Consider the following 20,116-nt stretch of genomic DNA (forward strand, 5'->3'; position numbering starts at 1 on the left):
GTCCAGACCGTGCTTCACTCTGTATGTAACACAGTCCAGACTGTGCGTTACTCTGTATGTAACACAGTCCAGACCGTGCGTTACCCTGTATGTAACACAGTCCAGACCGTGCTTCACTCTGTATGTAACACAGTCCAGACTGTGCGTTACTCTGTATGTAACACAGTCCAGACTGCGCGTTACTCTGTATGTAACACACTCCAGACTGTGCGTTACTCTGTATATTACACTCCAGGCTGTATGTAACTCTGTAAATAACACCCATATATCTTTCATTGATTCTGCACGTTGTCATTAGCTAACATTTCAGCCACTCGAACAGATCTCAGCTGCAGCATCCCTGAGCCTAACGGGAGTTCTGTCTACCTGATCTGTGCTCCCTCTCCCCTCCACACTGCACCACTTTCTGCTTCGATAATGATTTTTTTCTCACCTCGGTGTCTTGCGGCTTTGCTGACTGTGAGCAAAGCTCTGGTCAGACCTTTAATTTCACATCAGCATTTCACTGTGCAGTCGATCGAGAGAGAGAGAGTGAATGAGAGAGAGGGAGAGAGGGAGAGAGAAAGAGAGAGAGAGAGATCCACAGGACACCCTAAAGAACAGTTCACGCTTCCAAAAAACCATTTAGTTCCACTTATCGTACCTGCTGGTCTCCTGCTTTTGCAGTTAAAAGGGAAATGGTAAGTAGACACTGTTTATATTTACAGTCTGTGGGGCCTTTTGTTGCATTAATCATCCTACAGGGTACAGTAATAATAACCTTGACAAGCTGCAGGGAAAGATACTGCAGTGCTTCTCAAACAGTACTTCAGCATTCCTACCCTAAAGAGTTGCTGGGCGTTCGCTGGGCAGCGCTGAATCTGTTCATGCAGCTTATTCGAGGATTTGGTTACTATTTTATATTCCTGTATAATATATTTTTGGCTTTCTCTCTCCCCTCCGCACTGCACCCCCCGCCCCCCCATCTCCTGAAACGACCGTGGCTGGAAGTGTACTATTGTACACATGTGGTAGCCTGCCCACGGGGGCAGTGCGCCACGTGTGATCCCCAACAGTTCCAACATGCTATTTGACCGTGAGAGGGTGCGCGAGATGGATCCCGTCCTCAGCCTGAGGTCCCAAAGAGACGTCCCTTCCCAGCAGGTGTTCCCGGAGTCCGAATCGACAGAAGGAAGCCTGGCTGAATTCATTCCCCCCAACTCCACCCCCCAGAAAGGTGACCTGATGGAGGTCTTTAAGATTACGAAGGGGTTTGATAGGGTAGACGTAGAGAAGATGTTTCCACTTGTGGGGGAGACCAGAACTAGGGGCCATAAATATAAGATAGTCACTAATAAATCCATTGGGAATTCAGGAGAAACGTCTTTATCCGGAGAGTGGTGAGAATGTGGAACTCATTACCACAAGGAGTGGTTGAGGCGAATAGCATCGATGCATTTAGGGAGAAGCTGGATAAGCACACGAAGGAGAAAGGAATAGAAGGATATGCTGATAGGGTGAGATGAAGCAGGGTGGGAGGAGCCTCGCGTGGAGCATAAACACCTGCATAGACCAGATGGGTCGAATGGCCTGTTTCTGTGCTGTAAATTCTATGGATGTCTTGCTTAAGTTTGGACTGTAAGTGAGTCCAGCGAAAACGCCCACAGACACATTGGCTGCAGGCGATGTGCGACGAGACCCTCCCCGCCCCGAGTAACTTCTTGTCGAGGGGCAAAATCCCAACCTGGCTTATGGGCCCCTCTCATGACCGTCGTAACACAGGGTGATGGGGCATGGGTCTCCGCCTGCGATTGCCGCATGGTCAGCCCCCATTTCAATCTGGTCACTGTGAGGAATTCCCAAGTGGAAGCTGCTCCACAGTAAGAGTGGGGAGGGAGGGGTTTGGGGGGAGGGAGGGGGTGGGGGGGATCAGTCGTTCTAGTAAAGGTATTAGTCCCACAGCGGTGAAGGAGCAGAGACCGTGCTAAATCCCAGCTCCTGTATCCCGTAGCTGGGCAATTCATGAATAGAGGCCCAGGCACAAATTGAGCAGAAGGTCTACACTGGGCCTCAGGTGCTGTATGAGGGGTACCACTGAGGGGATGAAGGAGGGGACTTTTTCCTAAATCCCCCTATTTTCCTTCATCTCCCTCTCTCATGTTAGCCGTGGCTCAGTGGGTAGCACTCTCACCTCTGAATCATGAAGGTTGTGGGCTGAAGTCTCACTCCAGAGATTTGAGCACAAAACCTAGGCTGACACTCCCGGGGAGTGCTGCACTGTCAGAGGTGCTGCCTTTTGGATGAGACATTAAACCGAGGCCCTATCTGCCCTCTTGGGTGGACTTAAAAGATCCCATGGCACTATTTCAAAGAAGAGCAGGGGAGTCCTGGCCGATATTTATCCCTCAACCAACATCATTAAAAAACACAGATTATCTGGTCATTAGCACATAGCTATTTGTGGGATCTTGCTGTGCACGAATTGGCTGCCAAGTTTCCTACACTACAACAGTGATTACACTTCAAAAAGTACTTCTTTGGCTGTAAAGCACGTTGGGACGTCCTGAGGTCGTGAAAGGTGCTGATATAAATGCTAGTTCTTTCTTTCAAAGTGAACTGGCCGAGATGAGAAAAAAAATCCCCTGCCCCTCCCTCTTCCCCACCCCCAGGGAACATTCAGCCAAGGTGAAGTCAATCTCGTGGAGAGAGTCTGACACTCTAGCACAGTAATTAGTCGCCATTTTAAACCCACACCCCAACGGCAGAAAGGCAGCTGCAAAAATCCAATCTGATCCCCAAGGTGTTGTAACTGGAACAGTGCTCCCTCGGCCTGAGCCGTGGCTGATGTGGAGTTATGGATTTTAAAAGTTCGCTTTTGTTCATAAATGGACTGAATTGTTCCCCTCCAATAATTCTGTTGCAGCTTTTATTGAGCCACATGTTTCATAGATTCTTTGTTGAGCTGTCAGGCTTATTGATTGGAAACAGCAGTGCCAATCTGACTGGTAGTTAGAGGTCTCCTGGAGTTTCTTTTTGATCTATGGCTTTAAGGCAGTGAAGGCGTTAACCCTTTAACTGAAGACAGGGATTCGATCCAGGATCTGCTGGAAGCACGGCATAAACCAGATATGACCCCGCTACCCCCCCCCTCCAAAGTTTGAGTTTGAATAGAGCAGCCGGTCATCGTGGGATCAAACCCAGGCAAGAGGGGGGTGGCAATTATAAACAGGAAGTTCTGGCCAGCTATGTGATTGGCCAGTCTTTCTGTCAATCATAAAGCATCCTGCCAATCATAAAGTGACCTGGCATTTTCAATCCACCTCTCCCACCAAAACTAGCGTTGCACAGCTCAAGAAAGATTGAGGTTGAGATCTCTACGCTCCTTCAATTCTGACCTCTAGCACATTCCCGATTTTAATCGCTCCACCATTGGCGGCCGTGCCTTCAGCTGCCTGGGCCCTAAGCTCTGGAATTCCCTCCCTAAACCTCTCTGCCCCTCTCTCCCCTACTTTAAGACGCTCCCTAAAACCTACCTCTTTGACCAAGCTTTTGGTCACCTGTCCTAATATCTCCTTATGTGGCTCAGTGTCAAATTTTGTTTGATAATCGCTCCTGTGAAGCACCTTGGGATGTTTTACAATGTTATAGGCGCTATATAAATGCAAGTTGTTGTTGTTAAAGATGAACTAAAATGTTAGTTTACCCATGAGATAAATTGAGGGCATCTATGGGATCATTGAATGTTCCTGTGCAATCCCACGGCCCCGCCTGGAAGGCACACCGATTCTCGTGTTTCTGAGCTTAGAAAATGGCAGCCAACTGCAGCTGGATGTAGCCCAGAAAACCAAATGAAAACTGGGACAGACAGAAAAATACACAGAAACACCACACCACAGACTTTCACTGCTTGGTTTACATTTTCAGTTAAAGTAACAGACAGCAAGTCGAGAAAAAAAAAACAGATCGTGCAGCTGGAGAGCCAAATGGGGAGCCCAGAATTTTGATCTGTATTTTTGTTTCGCGTTAAATCAAACAAGAGCCAGTCTCAATGAGCTCTGATGAAAGGTCACCCGCCTGAAACCTGTCCCTCTCGCTCCGCAGATGCTGCCTGACCTGCTGAGTGTTTCCCCACGTTGTCAGGTTTTTATTTCCGATTTCCCGCGGTACTTTTCCTGCTTATGTTTTACCCAATTACTCCGCACAGTAACCAAGGTGCTGCAGTGCAGTTTAGGGTTGCCAACCCTCCAGCACTGCCCTGGAGCTCCTAGGAGTTAAAGGTTAATCTCCGGGACATTGCTGAAAGCAACTCTGGGAGAGAAAAAAAAATCATTCGGGCATTGAAAAAAATGAGCGATTTTAAAAATGTTCTTTGAACACTTTAGTTTACTAGTTGTTGAAGATGGGGGAAGGGGGCAGGTTTGGCTGACAGTCAGATATCATTCTGAAGAGTCTGTTCACTTTCCATCTGGCGTGGGAAGGCGGTGGTGATGCTAAGATGGACGTGTTGGGCAACCAATCATCCAACAACAGGAACGTGGAGGCGGGGCAATTGGAGGAGAACATAAGAAATAGGAGCAGGAGTAGGCCATACGGCCCCTCGAGCCTGCTCCGCCATTCATCAAGATCGTGGCTGATCTTCGACCTCAACTCCACTTTCCCGCCCGATCCCCATATCCCTTGATTCCCCTAGAGTCCAAATATCTATCGATCTCAGTCTTGAATATACTCAACGACTCAGCATCCACAGCCCTCTGGGGTAGAGAATTCCAAAGATTCACAACCCTCTGAGCAAAGGAATTTCTCCTCATCTCAGCCCTAAATGGTCGACCCCTTTATCCTGCGACTATGTCCCCTAGCTATAGATTCTCCAGCCAGGGGAAACAACCTCTCAGCATCTACTCCGTCGAGCCCTCCAAGAATTTCACACGTTTCAATGAAATCACCTCTCATCCTTCTAAACTCCAGCGAATATAGGCCCATTCTACTCAATCTCTCATCATAGGACAACCCTCTCGTCCCAGGAATCAATCTAGTGAACAAAGGAGGGAGGTTAGTGATGGAACCTTCAGGAATACCAGAGTTGGCAACCCCAGCACCGTTCCAAGGCACAAGGCGCCCTCCAGTATTTCACCACCGGTGGCCAATCTTCACCGATGGTCATTGTTTGTGATGCCTCAACGGTGAAACTACATCAGCTGTCGAGGAGTCACCGAGGATCCACACCACAACAACAACTTGCATTTATATAGCGCCTTTAACATAGTAAAACATCCCAAGGCGCATCATCGGACAGAATTTGACACTGAGCCACATAGGAGATATTAGGACAGGTGACCAAAAGCTTGGTCAAAGAGGTAGGTTTTAAGAAGCATCTTAAAGGAGGAGAGAGAGGCGGAGAGGTTTAGGGAGGGAATTCCAGAGCTTAGGGCCCAGGAAAGTATTAGAGAAGTTAGTTAAGTCAAAGAAGGACAAAATGCTAGAAACTGACAAGATACATCTTAGGATCCAGAGGGAAATGGGGGAAGAAGTAACAGATGCCCTAGAAATTGTATTTCAGGGTTCTATTGAGAGTGGATGTGTGCCAAAGGATTGGAGAGTGGCCAATGTAATAACCATGTTCAAAAAGGGAGACAGAGCAAACCGAGGTAATTACAGGCCGGTTAGTTTAACATCTGTTCTAGGGAACAATTTTGGAATCTTTAATTAAAGATGAAATTACTAAATATCGAGATGAAAAGAAAATAATTAGAAGCAGCCAACGTGGATTACAGAAAGGGAGATCGTGCTTGTCAAACCTGATGGAGAAGATCAAAGGGGTTAGAATTAGGGGAATGGTCGGAAATTGGATTCACAAAATCGGTTACAATGGCAATTGTTGGGGAAACTTGCCTCATTCCCCACTGGAAACATCTGTTTCAGCCCACACATTTTCTCATTCGAGTGTGAGTCTTCACCTAGATTTGCTGTTTTCGTATCTTCCCTTGGAGAAGAGTATGAAGTAATGGCTGATTGACAGTCTGACAGGCCGCGATGTGAATGCTCCTTTCACGCCCGTAACCCATTTTTATACCAGCCGATAGGGGAGGGCCACCCACACCCACCGGACACGAGTATCCCCGTCGGATACCAACCCCAGAATTGAGAGCCGGGCAGGGTGTGTGACGGGCGGCCTGTTTTGAGCTCCTGTTGAAATTGAACCATGTGGACTTGCCTCTGTCTGGAATCTAACTCCAGCCCAATCTGTTGGACTCCTGGAGTTAAGTTTTATAAGAGCTTGGCGGGCAAAAGCTTTTTAAAAAGTTTTAATGGAGATTCTAAAAGGGGTTTTGAAAGTTCTGGGGAAACACACTGTGGCCTACTCTCCCTTAACGTTAAAACTCTCTCCTGGAGAGTGAGGCACAGGCTGGGCCCAGCTGGCCCTAATAGCTCTGGTCTCGCTGGCTGCGCTTTGGAGTCCAAGAGTTAAGTTTCAGCGTTTAGCTCTCCCGGCATGGAGTCTCCCGCAACTAGAGCACACGTTGGGAATTCAAGCACTGAGGTCAGCGCCCGATTCATGGCCAGTGGGAGTTTCATCTGTTAAAATTAATATGTCTGTTGTCTCCTCAGCTCTGTGTGAGAAGCTGTCTGTGCCTCGACTACATCCTCCTGGTATTTCTCGTTCCTGCCTTTTCCCTCCTGACGGCCAATGACATCGGGACCAAGCAGAGCGTACATGTGTCAGGTGAGACGGAAAAACGGAGCTCGCAACGGTTCGCAACTTGCACATGACATTGAGGGAGGAAGGACATCTTTGCAGCTCTCCCCCAATGCCACACTTCAATAAATGTGTCTCCTGGTGTAGGTACTGAGCTAGCTCTACAAACCAGGAAGATCCCAGGTTTGATCTTTGGTCTGTTGTGGTCACTGATCTCAGGCAGGGCTGTTACATAGAATTACACAGAATGTACAGCACAGAAACAGGCCATTCGGCCCAACTGGTCTGTGCTGGTGTTTATGCTCCACACCAGCCTCCTCCCACCCCACTTCATCGAACCCTATCAGCATATCCTTCTATTCCTTTCTCCCTCATATACTGATCCAGCTTCCCCTTAAATGCCATTCGCCTGATCTACTCCATGTGGGAGTGAGTTCCACATTCTCACCACTCTCTGGGTAAAGAAGTTTTTCCTGAATTCCTTATTGGATTTATTAGTGACGATCTTATATTTATGGCCCCTAGTTCTGGTCTCCCCCACAAGTAGAAACATCTTCTTTACGTACAATTCTGCCTCGATGTCCCTAGGGTGGAGAGACCGGGGGGGGGGTGGGGGTGGGGGGAACGGGCAGAGGGGGTGGGGTGCAAGGAATCAGCCCTGGGTTCCCATCCCTGATTGCCATCCAGTGTGCAAACACTGACTGAGCGTAGGATTGGGCTTGGTGGTGATGCTCCCTATGGTTGAATAATCCACCGACAATTACTGCCCAACTCACGCTCAGAGGATAAGGTGAGGGACTGGGGAGCAGTCAACAGCCAAGGAATTTCACCCCAGCAAAAGTCTCCATAGAACAGGCTTGAATTCCCTTGGATTTATATGACAGTCGAGGGGTGATCTGATCAAGGTGTTTAAAGGGATTCGGAGAAACTATTTCCTCTGGTGGGGGAATCCAGAACAAAGGGGGCACAGTCTTAAAATTAGAGCTAGGCCGTTCAGGAGTGAAATCGGGAAGCACTTTTTCGCACAAAGGGAAATCTGGAACTCTCTCCCCCACAAGGCTGTGGATGGTGAGGGTCAATTGGAGCTTTCAAGACTGAGATTGATCGATTTTTCTTAGGTAAGGGTATCAAGGGGATATGGAGCGAAGGCGGGTAAATGGAGTTCAGGTACAGATTCCGCCATTGAATGGCGGAACAGGCCTGAGGGCTGAAAGGGTTACTCCTGATCCTACATTCCCTTACCCATTATTCATCTGTTAATTTATTACCACATGGCCATTCAATTGTGGGGTAGAGGGGTCACCATAGCTGAGTCCCTGCCTGTCTTTACCACACATGCCAACTTTCCAGCAGGTGCCACTGGACAGCGATTCGGAGTGAGCCCCCTTGTTGACCTTTGCCTTCCGTGGCCAACTGACTCCGAAGCCTGTTGGAATCCCTCACTCCTCCCTGGCTACGATCAGCTAACTCAGCCCAGAGCGCAGTCAAACCTTTGGAGCTTCCCAGTGTCTAACGCTCAGCTCCACACTGGGGCAGTGTTTTGATAAACTGGGCCATTGGAGGAACTCTTATGAATGGTTGTTGCCTATAACAGACTAGTTTGTTATCGAGAATGTACTAAGAAAGAACTTGCATTTCTACAGTGCCTTTCACAACCTCCGGACGTCCCAAAGCCCTTTACAGCCAGTGAAGTATTTTTGAAGTGTAGTCACTGTTGTTATGTAGGAAACACAGCAGACAAATTGCACACAGCAAGATCCCACAAACAGCAGTGAGATAATGACCAGACAATCTGCTTGTTTTTAATGATTTCGGTTGAGGGATAAATATTGTCCGCTCTTGTACGAAATAGTGGCCGTGGGATCTTCTACGTCCACCTGAGAGGGCAGACGGGGCCTCGGTTCGATGTCTTTTCCGAAAGACGGTACCCATGACAGTGCAGCACTCCCTCAGTACTGCACTGGAGCGTATCTTAACCCCACAGAAGGTCACATCTCACCGCCCCAGATGTGTGTACGGTAGTGTAGTGGGGGTTATGTTACTGGATTAGTAATCCAGAGAACATGGGCCCGATTTTAGCACCCGCTCTCGGGTGCGTTCTCGTCAGGGGGGCCTCGAAAATCGCGAAATGGAGGACCCCGACCGGATCCCGCCTCGATCCCGCCCACTTCCGGGTTCCACGCTGACGCGCCGGCGTGCGCGCGCAGCCCCCGCTGGTGGGAATCCCGCAGGCAATTAAAGCCAGCGGGGTTCCACTTGAGAGTATTTATGTAGCTATTTCAGGTCATTAACTGACCTGATTGATATTTTTTTTTAGGAAGTGTGGGATTTTATGTTGAACTGAGACTGTTTCCCATACTGGGGGAAACACTCACACTCCCAACGGACGTGTTGCAGCCAGCAGCCTGTGGCAGCTGCCAAGGTGCATTCCACAGGTCGGGGGGGGAGAGCCTTCACCAACGCAGGAGGACACTCCGTAACATTGGGCAACGCCTGCCCTCCACCACCGTCCTCCAAGCAAGAAGATTCACCGACGTGGAACTGCAGCCCCAGTGCGAGGACACACTTTTCTACCGTGCACAACCCCTCAGACCTACACCTGCCAGATGGGGGCTGCGTTGACATCCTCGGAGGACGAACAGCATGACCAGCCTCAGCAGCCTCGCAGTCCACGCCGTCCGCCTCAGAGACGCGGAGCCCACCAACACGGTGCTGTGGCACATCCACCTGCACAGCAGGAGGGAGGGCAACCGCAGAGAGAGATGCGTCGCAGGAGGCACTACCCTCCGCACAGGGTCTACAGACCGAGGCTCAGCTTCATGGACCTCTCTGAGCAGCAGTGCATACGGAGGCTCAGAGTCACTCGCCAGGTAGTCGCCGACATCTGCAGCCTCCTCAATGACGAGCTGCTCCCGGATGGACCAAGCAGCATCTTCTTACCCGTCGCCGTCAAAGTCACCACTGCCCTCAACTTCTTCGCCTCCGGATCCTTCCAGGGTGCCACGGGGGACATCACCGGGGTCTGTCAGTCGTCTGCACACAAGTGCATAAGGCAGGTCACCGATGGGTTGTTCCACAGGGCCTCGAACTACATCAACTTCGCCATGGATGAGCGCAGCCAGACGGAGAAGGCGGTTGGATTCCATGCTATGGCCGGCTTCCCACGGGTGCAGGGTGTAATCGATTGCACCCACATAGCAATACGGGCACCTCCACATGAGCCAGGGCTGTTCATCAACAGGAAGGGGTATCACTCCATGAACGCCCAGCTCATTTGTGACCACCGCCAGAGATTCCTACACGTGTGCGCCAGATACCCTGGCAGCTGCCACGATGCCTTCGTCCTCAGGGAGTCCACCGTCCCGCCCCTCTTCCACGCACCCAACACCGGCAACGGCTGGCTCCTCGGCGACAAGGGATAGCCCCTGCACACGTGGCTTATGACACCTCTGAGGAACCCCATCACCGAGCCGCAGCGTCGATATAATGACAGCCACACTGCTACCAGGTCTACAATTGAGCATGTTATAGGGCTGCTCAAGATGCGCTTCAGGTGCCTTGATCGTTCTGGGGGAGCGCTCCAATACACGCCATTCAGAGTGGGACGAATTATAGTTGTCTGCTGTGCCCTGCACAACATGGCACAACAGAGTGGGGTGCCGCTGGAGGAGGCCCCATGCACACCCGCCACCCACATTGAGGACGACGATGAGGAGGAGGAGGAGGAGGAGGAGGAGGAGGACGAGGAGGAGTACGAGCGAGAGGAGGAGGAACGACCCATGGGCCGAACACCGGCTCACCTGCGTGCTCGTCAGGCCAGGGAGGCACTCATATGCCAACGGTTCTCCTAACATCACACTGTGTGAGGCGTTCACATATCATCACGTGCACAGACGAGGGTCCATACAAGCCCCCTCCACAGAAGAGTGGTGCCTGTACACCTGCACCCACTGTATTATGCCCAATGGGTGGGACCAGGTGTTCGTCGTCATGATGAGGCACACGGAAGGGACCTATTGCACAAGCCGCAGAATTATGGACAAGAGGTGGCAGCAATGGTGATAAAAATTGTGTTTATTGTATATGTCCATTCAAGGACTAGAAATAAAAAGATAACAATTCGTCAGACACCCTGGTGCATTCCCTGTGTGTTCACAAAACCTTGGATTTACGTTTTCGGGAACCCCTACGTGGTGCTACCCCTGTGGCTCCAGCAGAGGTGGTGGCAGGTTGCTCCTGTTCGTGCCCTGACCGGGTGGATGCTTTGGGCCGACGCCCCCTGGGTTTCGGTGCCCGTGAGGGCACCTCCACAGACTGCTCCTCCTGCACCTGTGCAGGGGCAGACTCGGCCTCCTGGAGAGGAGGCACCATTGCGGGCACTGGTTGAGAGGGGGGCAACGGGTGAGACGTGGGGGCACCTTGAGTAGCGTCCCCACTTCCATGTCCCTGTTCACCATCTTCCCTCTCATGGCCTAGGCCCACATCACCCCTTCCACCCTGCTGGACGGCAGTTTGGATGACGTGTGTGAGACCTTGCAAGGCCACCTCCAATGTATCTGTCAACCTGTTTATGGCGGCAGAATGTTGCTCACCCTGAATCCGAACAGCCGTTGTGAGGGCCTGCGTGGACTCAATGTTGAGCTGTGCGTGACGCTCGAGGGAGGCTAGCCTGTCCTCCACCGCAGACATTCCCGCACCTACCCGCGACACTATCTCAGAGATGCCTTCACGTCCCTGCGACACTATCTCGGTGATACCCTCCTGTACCTGTGCCACCATTCCCCTCATGCAGGAGTTGGACTCCTCCATCCTCTGTGCGATTGTGGAGAGTGCACGTGGCACCTCTCCCAGTACCTCGGCAATTAGCTGGTGCCCCTCGATGACTCTCCTTTTGACTGGTGGCCCCCTGGGTCCAGCATCTGGGTCCGGCTGAGCAGAGCCTGGAGAAGAGTGCTCCCACCGACGCGGACCCTCCGCGGCTGACCCTGCCACCAGGGTCTGCTCATGCTCACATGTGCGCGGTGACTCACCATGTGCAATCCCAACTAACTGAGGGGGGCACCCACCGAGGTGTGTGTATCTGCGCTGGTGGATGGTTGGCTCATACGTGACGATGCACCCTCAGAGACCGGCATGTCGTCTGAGGAATCGCCCTCAACGGATACGGCGCTCGCAGACGGCCCTGTAAGACAACAGAGGGCAATATCAGGCATGGGCCAAATGTGGCGGTGCGGCAGATGCCATGTGATGCTAAGATCATTCGCGATCATGAGTGCTGAGTGTCAGCTTTCCCTTACCGGACGTTTCTGCAGACCCAGCCTCGCCATCCGCCACGGACAGGCAATGTACCGTGCGGCTAATCTCCAACGCCTCCACCTCGGCGTCCGTCAGAGCCACCTCGTGTGGCGGGCCCCCTCCGGTGCGTGCCCTTTCCCGGGCGTTCTTGCATCTCTTCTCCTGTGATGGCAAAACACAAAAACGTTATTGAGTGATGATTGCATTGTGAGACGCTTCAAGCATTGGTGTGGGTGGGTTGAGCGTGTGGCAGATGGATGGGAGGATGCGTGTGCCACATGGCCATCCCATTGTATGGGGATTGGGGTGTGTGGTAGCCTTCGAGTGGGGACAGGGACGGTGGGTACGTGCAGGCACGGTGAGGATGATAGTTGAGTGGCTGTGAGGATTGATGCGGGAGCGCTGTGGTGTCAGTGGAGATGGGGTTGTGAGGTGTTTGAGGTGATGTGGAAGACGGAGTGTGGCAGAGTGCGTTAGTATACTCACTTTCCCGGACCTGGTGAGGTCATTGAATCTCTTCCGACACTGTATCCAAGTTCGGGTGGTGTTGCCCCTGCTGCTGACCTCCGACGCCACCTCCTCCCATGCCCTCTTGGTGGCGGAGCCAGGGCACCTCCTTCCGTCACTGGGGAACAGCGTCTCCCTCCTCATCCTGACCCCGTCCAGCAGCACCTGGAGGGCGTGGTCTGTGAAGCGTGGAGCAGCCTTACCCCTGGGTTGATCCATATTGCGATACCTCTTGGTTGTGGCTGGAGGGGCTTTGGTGGACTGCCCCTTTAAATAGAGCTCCACCATCGCTCAGACGTCACTGCGCATGCGCAGCCCGCCGGCGCGCAGCTGAGAAGCGGAGAACCCGTAACTGCCGGCTAATTACCTCAATTATCCAGCGATCGCGCGCGGGAGACGCACTCAATTCGCACGCCGCGTTTTTCACGCGCCCGAAGGACCACCCGCCGAGAACCCGCACCCCTGGTAAAATCGGGCCCCATGAGTTCAAATCCCATCTGCTTGTGGGATCTTGCTGTGCACAAATTGGCTGCCGCGTTTCCTACATTACAACAGTGAGTACACTTCAAAAGATACTTCATTGGCTGTAAAGGGCTTTGCGATGTCATGAGGTCGTGAAAGGTGCTATATAAATGCAAGCTTTTTCTTTCAATGGAGAGTTCCTCACCTCTCTGATTCTGTTACAGACAGTCGTTTTACAAATCTGATAAAAAGATCAGAAAACTAGTGACTGAAGCAGCAGCACAAACGATGACTGAAACCATCGAGACTAATTTCAAGGCTGAAATCCCAGCTCAAGAATCTCGCAATGGCTATAAACAGCTTGATTTTAGCGTTGGTGATTTATGGCATCCTCTTAACCCCATAATGAGATTGCTGCCTTGTAATCACTCCTGGGAATGCATTATTCTCTGCTTAAGCAAAGAAACTACATGTAAAACTCTTAATGTATGATTCAATAGCAATTGGAGATGGTCATTATGCCTGGTGCCTTGCCAAGTTGGGGGAAAACTCAAAGATTAATGGGGTGAGGGGGGAAAGAAATCAATGCTCCCAATTTGGCAAAATACTATGTAGCCACTTTTATCAAAACAAATTATTCATTGTGGTAAAGAAAGAAAAAAAGAACTTACATTTATATTGCCGTTTGTGAGATCTTGCAGTGCACAAAATGGCTGCCACTTTGCCTACATAACAACAGTCACTATATTTCAAAGTAATACATTTCTATCACACCTTTCATGACATCAGGACCTCCCAAACTGCTTTACAGCCAATGACGTACTATTGAAGTGTACTTACTGCTGTAATATAGGAAACGTGACAGCCTATTTGCGCACAGCAAGGTCCCACAATCAGGAAATTTCAGCAAAATGACCAGATAATCAGTTTTGGTGATGTTGGTTGAGCGATAAATATTGGCCAGGACATCGGGGAGAACTCCCCTGCTCTTCTTCAAAATTATATCATGGGATCTTTTATGTCCACTCGAGAGGGTAGGCGGGGCCTTGGTTTAACGTCTCATCTGAAAGACGGCACCTCCGACAGTGCAGCACTCCCTCAGTAACTGCACCAGGAGTGTCAGCCTGGATTACGTGCAATTGATTGTATATGAAGCACGTTGAGATTTTATGGTCTTTCATTCCTAAAAATGATGGTCTTCTTATCCGTTCATTGACCTATCTTACATGTGTTATGTGTTTCATACCTGTGCAGGTGATGAGAGTGGGGTCGTGGTGGTTCAGACAGCTCCAGGGAAAGTCCTTACTCACCGAGGGGCTTCCATCATCCTGCCCTGCAGGTACCACTACGAACCCGAGAGTCAGGATCCTGATAAGATCCGCATCAAATGGACCAAGGAATCGGACTCATTACAAAGCACTGACGTTTTCATGGCCTTGGGGAAGGTACGGAAAGTATTTGGGAGATACAAGGGCAGGGTGTCACTGCAGGAGCAAGGAGAAGGGGACGCGTCCCTTATCATGCAGGATGTGACCCTCCAGGATTACGGGAGATATGAATGTGAAGTCATAGATGAGCTGGAAGATGATACAGGAATCGTAAAATTGAATCTAGAAGGTACTGTGTCATTTTAATTCTATATTATTGACATTTTGTCTCCCCTACTGTTCTTTGGTCTGAATCACAGAGTACAATCCCATTCAAACAAACTCCACTTGACCCCGTCCGAACTCCACTTGACCCCGTCCGAACTCCACTTAGTCTCATCCACGGTGTACTTAGTGCTGAATACACAGTCTTATGTCCCACTGCTTCTTCTGAAGGCCCTGTCCCATGTTGGGGGTACAGTTACATGGGTACCGACGGCCCTCTGGTGACTCACCCGAGTGACCATTTCTTAAGCGTCAGGAAAACCCAGGCTAATTGACCGGGGTGGGCATCGTAGCCCAAGCCCAATCCTACCGCTGTCTACACACATTCACCTTCGAACAGGGGTTGCTGCATAGGAATCAAGAATGGAAACTCTAGCCGATTCCACCCCTCCTAGCACAGTGATACTGAGGCCAATTGTAACGGCCCAGTTGAGACTTCTTTTAAATATTCATTCACGGGGTGTGAGAGAGGATATATCCGAGGGTTCGCCCACGGAGTCGATATGGGTAGAACTGAAAAATAAGAAGGGAGAGATCACGTTGATAGGATTGTACTACAGACCCCCAAATAGTCAACGGGAAATTGAGGAGCAAATATGTAAGGAGATTACAGACAGCTGCAAGAAAAATAGGGTGGTAATAGTAGGGGACTTTAACTTTCCCAACATTGACTGGGACAGCCATAGCATTAGGGGCTTGGATGGAGAGAAATTTGTTGAGTATATTCAGGAGGAATTTCTCATTCAGTATGTGGATGGCCCGACTAGAGAGGGGGCAAAACTTGACCTCCTCTTGGGAAATAAGGAAGGGCAGGTGACAGAAGTGTTAGTGAGGGATCACTTTGGGACCAGTGATCATAATTCCATTAGTTTTAAGATAGCTATGGAGAAGGATAGGTCTGGCCCAAAAGTTAAAATTCTAAATTGGGGAAAGGCCAATTTTGATGGTATTAGACAGGAACTTTCAGAAGTTGATTGGGAGAGTCTGTTGGCAGGCAAAGGGACGTCTGGTAAGTGGGAGTCCTTCAAAAATGTGTTAACCAGGGTTCAGGGTAAGCACATTCCTTATAAAGTAAAGGGCAAGGCTGGTAGAAGTAGGGAACCTTGGATGACTCGGGAGATTGAGGCCCAAGTCAGAAAGAAGAAGGAGGCATATGACATGCATAGGCAGCTGGGATCAAGTGGATCCCTTGAAAAGTATAGAGATTGCCGGAGTAGAGTTAAGAGAGAAATCAGGAGGGCAAAAAGGGGACATGAGATTGCTTTGGCAGATAAGGCAAAGGTGAATCCAAAGAGCTTCTACAAATACATAAAGGGCAAAAGAGTAACTAGGGAGAAAGTAGGGCCTCTGAAGGATCAACAAGGTCATCTATGTGCGGAACCACAAGAGATGGGTGAGATCCTAAATGAATATTTCGCATCGGTATTTACGGTTGAGAAAGGCATGGATGTTAGGGAACTTGGGGAAATAAATAGTGATGTCTTGAGGAGTGTACATATTACAGAGAGGGAGGTGCTGGAAGTCTTAACGCGCATCAAGGTGGATAAATCTCCGGGACCTGATGAAATGTATCCCAGGACGTTATGGGAGGTTAGGGAGGAAATTGCGGGTCCCCTAGCAGAGATATTTGAATCATCCACCGCTACAGGTGAGGTGCCTGAAGATTGGAGGGTAGCAAATGTTGTACCTTTGTTTAAGAAGGGCGGCAGGGAAAAGCCTGGGAACTACAGACCGGTGAGCCTGACATCTGTAGTGTGTAAGTTGTTAGAGGGTATTCTGAGAGACAGGATCTACGGGCATTTGGAGAGGCAGGGACTGATTAGGAACAGTCAGCATGGTTTTGTGAGAGGAAAATCATGTCTCACAAATTTGATTGAGTTTTTTGAAGGGGTAACCAAGAAGATAGATGAGGGCTGTGCAGTAGACGTGGTCTACATGGACTTTAGCAAAGCCTTTGACAAGGTACCGCATGGTAGGTTGTTACATAAGGTTAAATCTCACGGGATCCAAGGTGAGGTAGCCAATTGGATACAACATTGGCTTGACGACAGAAGACAGAGGGTGGGTGTAGAGGGTTGTTTTTCAAATTGGAGGCCTGTGACCAGCGGTGTGCCTCAGGGATCGGTGCTGGGTCCGCTGTTATTTGTTATTTATATTAATGATTTGGATGAGAATTTAGGAGGCATGGTTAGTAAGTTTGCAGATGACACCAAGATTGGTGGCATTGTGGACAGTGAAGAAGGTTATCTAGGATTGCAACAGGATCTTGATAAATTGGGCCAGTGGGCCGATGAATGGCAGATGGAGTTTAATTTAGATAAATGTGAGGTGATGCATTTTGGTAGATCGAATCAGGCCAGGACCTACTCCGTTAATGGTAGGGCGTTGGGGAGAGTTATAGAACAAAGAGATCTCGGAGTACAGGTTCATAGCTCCTTGAAAGTGGAGTCACAGGTGGATAGGGTGGTGAAGAAGGCATTCAGCTTGCTTGGTTTCATTGGTCAGAACATTGAATACAGGAGTTGGGATGTCTTGTTGAAGTTGTACAAGACATTAGTTAAGCCACACTTGGAATACTGTGTACAGTTCTGGTCACCCTATTATAGAAAGGATATTATTAAACTAGAAAGAGTGCAGAAAAGATTTACTCGGATGCTGCCGGGACTTGATGGTTTGACTTATAGGGAGAGGTTAGACAGACTGGGACTTTTTTCCCTGGAGAGTAGGAGGTTAAGGGGTGATCTTATGCAAGTCTATAAAATAATGAGGGGCATAGATAAGGTAGATAGTCAAAATCTTTTCCCAAAGGTAGGGGAGTCTATAACGAGGGGACATAGATTTAAGGTGAGAGGGGAGAGATACAAAAGGGTCCAGAGGGGCAATTTTTTCACTCAAAGGGTGGTGAGTGTCTGGAACGAGCTGCCAGAGGCAGTAGTAGAGGCGGGTACAATTTTGTCTTTTAAAAAGCATTTGGACAGTTACATGGGTAAGATGGGTATAGAGGGATATGGGCCAAGTGCAGGCAATTGGGACTAGCTTAGTGGTATAAACTGGGCGACATGGACATGTTGGGCCGAAGGGCCTGTTTCCATGTTGTAAACTTCTATGATTCTATGATTCTATGATTGCTGGCAAGGCCGGCATTTATTGGCCTTCCCTAGTTGCCCTCGAGAAGGTGGAAACTAGGGAATGGCCAGTAAATGTCGGCCTTGCCAGCAACGCCCAGAATGAATAATTAAAAGGATCGATCTCAAAAGTTTTTTTAAACACAGTTCTGGGGTCTTCCAGGTCGTGACCTCAGCCTGGAGATCTCGGTGGGCCGAAATTTGCTCACCTCCAAGATCCCTGGAAGCAGGTTTCTTTCCGGTGTAACGAATGCTGGGTGCACAGGAGGTGGGAGCCACGGAAAATCCGGTGGGAAAAGCCCGGCCTCCTTGCGACAGCGTAGGCCTTGTCCAGAACGGACGAAACCCCCACCCGCAGTTCCCAGCGGAAATTTCGCCCTGCTGGGCGGAGACCCAGCATGCCCAGGCCTCACCTGCTTTTCCTCTCGCTCCACTGACCATTTTAGCCTGGGTGTGCATTCCGGGCCCCCAGGAAATTTGGAGTCGTAGCGGGTGACACCAGATTTGGGAGCGGGAGGTGCTGGGGTCGATGTTCCTGGACTTGTGCCCGGGCACAACAAATACAGGATAATCGAGTGTCCCCCCTGTGAAAGGCCACCCGATCTTCCATCCATTCAAATTAAAGACCTCCATTAAAGGCGCACCCTCACTGGCCAATTTCCTGGTGATCACACTCCCAGGCACCGGAGCTGAATAATCCACCCTGCCCCCTTTTCTACCTCCTGTGTTTAATGGTCCCTTTAATTCGATTAAAGGTGTGGTGTTTCCGTACCATCCGCGGTTGGGGCGGTACACGTTAAATTTCGAAGATGCTAAAGAGGCGTGCGCCGGGCAGGATGGGATTCTGGCCTCCTACGAGCAGCTCCACGAGGCCTGGGAGAAAGGGCTGGACTGGTGCAACGCAGGCTGGCTGGACGACGGCTCCGTCCAGTACCCGATCTCCAAACCCCGGCTCAAGTGCGGCAGAACGGACCAAACCGCTGGCGTCAGGAACTACGGCTATCGGCACAAGGAGGACGAGCGATACGATGCTTTCTGCTTCACCTCAAACCTAAAAGGTGAGGGCCGTTATTTATACCGAGAAAAGCCAGGGGAAGTCTCACACTGCAGCACACCAACTAGATGGAGAGAGAGAGAGAGCGGGGAGATAAATCAAGACGTACAGTCGGGCAGGTTTTACAAGAAAGCTCTGAAAGACATCCTGTGTAGAGGCAAACACAGTTGGTATTTTGTGCACATCAAGGCCCCATAAACAATATGACCACTTAAGATCTCACTCATGGCTCAGTGGGTAACGCTCTTGCCTCTGAGTTGGAAGGTTGTGGGTTCGTAGCCCCTCTCCAGAGACTTAAGTATAAAATCTGGGCTGACACTCTTGGTGCTGCACTGTCAGAGGTACCGTCATCTCAGATGAGATGTTAAAGCCAAGGGCCTGTCTGCCCTCTCAGGTGGCCATAAAAGATCTCTCGTTGCTGTTCGAAGAGGAGCTAGGGGAGTTCTCCCTGGTATCCTGGCCAATATTTATCCCTCAGCCTGCACCTAAAATAACAGATTATCTGTTCATTATCCCATTGGTGTTTGCGGGATCTTGCTGTGCACAAATTGGCTGCTGCGTTTCCCTACATTACAACAGTGACTACACTTCAAAAAGTATTTCATTGGCTGTAAAGCTCTTTGGGATCTTGAGGCCGCGATATAAATGCAAATCCTGTTCTTTCTTATTACATTATCCTGTATCTCCAAATGTCAGAGGCTGTGTGAGAAGCATGAAAATTGGAATCTGTCAGATACGAGCAGATAGCTTATGTGGAGATTTATCGTGCTTTTTTTTCAATTTTGTTTTTTTTTTAAAATCAAGGGAAAGTTTACTTCTTGAAGACGTACAGGAAGTTCAACTTCGGCGAATCGGTAAAGGCGTGCGAGAAAAACGGGGCCTCCATTGCCCGGGTGGGCCAGCTGTACGCGGCCTGGAAGATGCAGTTGCTGGACCGCTGCCAGGCGGGCTGGCTGGCCGACGGCAGCGTCCGCTACCCCATCGTCAACCCCCGAGCCAAGTGCGGCGGGAAGGAACCTGGAGTCCGAAGCTTAGGGTTCCCCGACAAGAAGCGACGATTGTATGGGGTCTACTGTTTCAAAAAGAAGGAATGAGAGAGAGGAGAGAGAGAGGAGAGAGAGAGAGGTGGGAGAGACTCCGAGAAGGCAGCTGGAACGTAAGCTCCAGGCCCGCGCGACGAACTTTTAAAGCAAGCCACATCTCATCCAGATGGAACAATGACGCATCTTTCCCTCCAATCCCAGGCCAGAACTTTGTGAATGTAAAAGGCCAAAGGCAAACAATTATATTTACATATCAGGAGCTCTGTTAGTATCTATATATTCTCTGAAAACGGGACGTGCTTTTG

The 20,116-nt window shown here is 50.0% G+C and overlaps 1 protein-coding gene across 1 annotated transcript; it reads left to right on the top strand.

Moving 5' to 3' along the window:
- Positions 1-1,092: 1,092 nt before the first annotated feature.
- Positions 1,093-19,862, top strand: hapln4 (hyaluronan and proteoglycan link protein 4). Its single transcript, XM_067968632.1, has 5 exons — positions 1,093-1,260; positions 6,586-6,700; positions 14,192-14,554; positions 18,470-18,772; positions 19,573-19,862. Exons 1-5 carry the CDS (start codon positions 1,093-1,095, stop codon positions 19,860-19,862), a joined length of 1,239 nt encoding a protein of 412 aa, XP_067824733.1.
- The last annotated feature ends 254 nt before the right edge of the window (positions 19,863-20,116 follow it).

Source organism: Heptranchias perlo, chromosome 29, assembly GCF_035084215.1.
Source record: "Heptranchias perlo isolate sHepPer1 chromosome 29, sHepPer1.hap1, whole genome shotgun sequence".
In the NCBI taxonomy this organism is placed as follows: Eukaryota; Metazoa; Chordata; class Chondrichthyes; order Hexanchiformes; family Hexanchidae; genus Heptranchias; species Heptranchias perlo.

Bases quoted from the DNA above. Each gene is read 5' to 3' on its own strand.
- hapln4 (XM_067968632.1), top strand. From the start codon at position 1,093: ATGGATCCCGTCCTCAGCCTGAGGTCCCAAAGAGACGTCCCTTCCCAG. The intron at 14,555-18,469 runs GTACTGTGTCAT...ATTCGATTAAAG, and splicing joins CGTAAAATTGAATCTAGAAG to GTGTGGTGTTTCCGTACCAT. The intron at 18,773-19,572 runs GTGAGGGCCGTT...TTTAAAATCAAG, and splicing joins CTTCACCTCAAACCTAAAAG to GGAAAGTTTACTTCTTGAAG.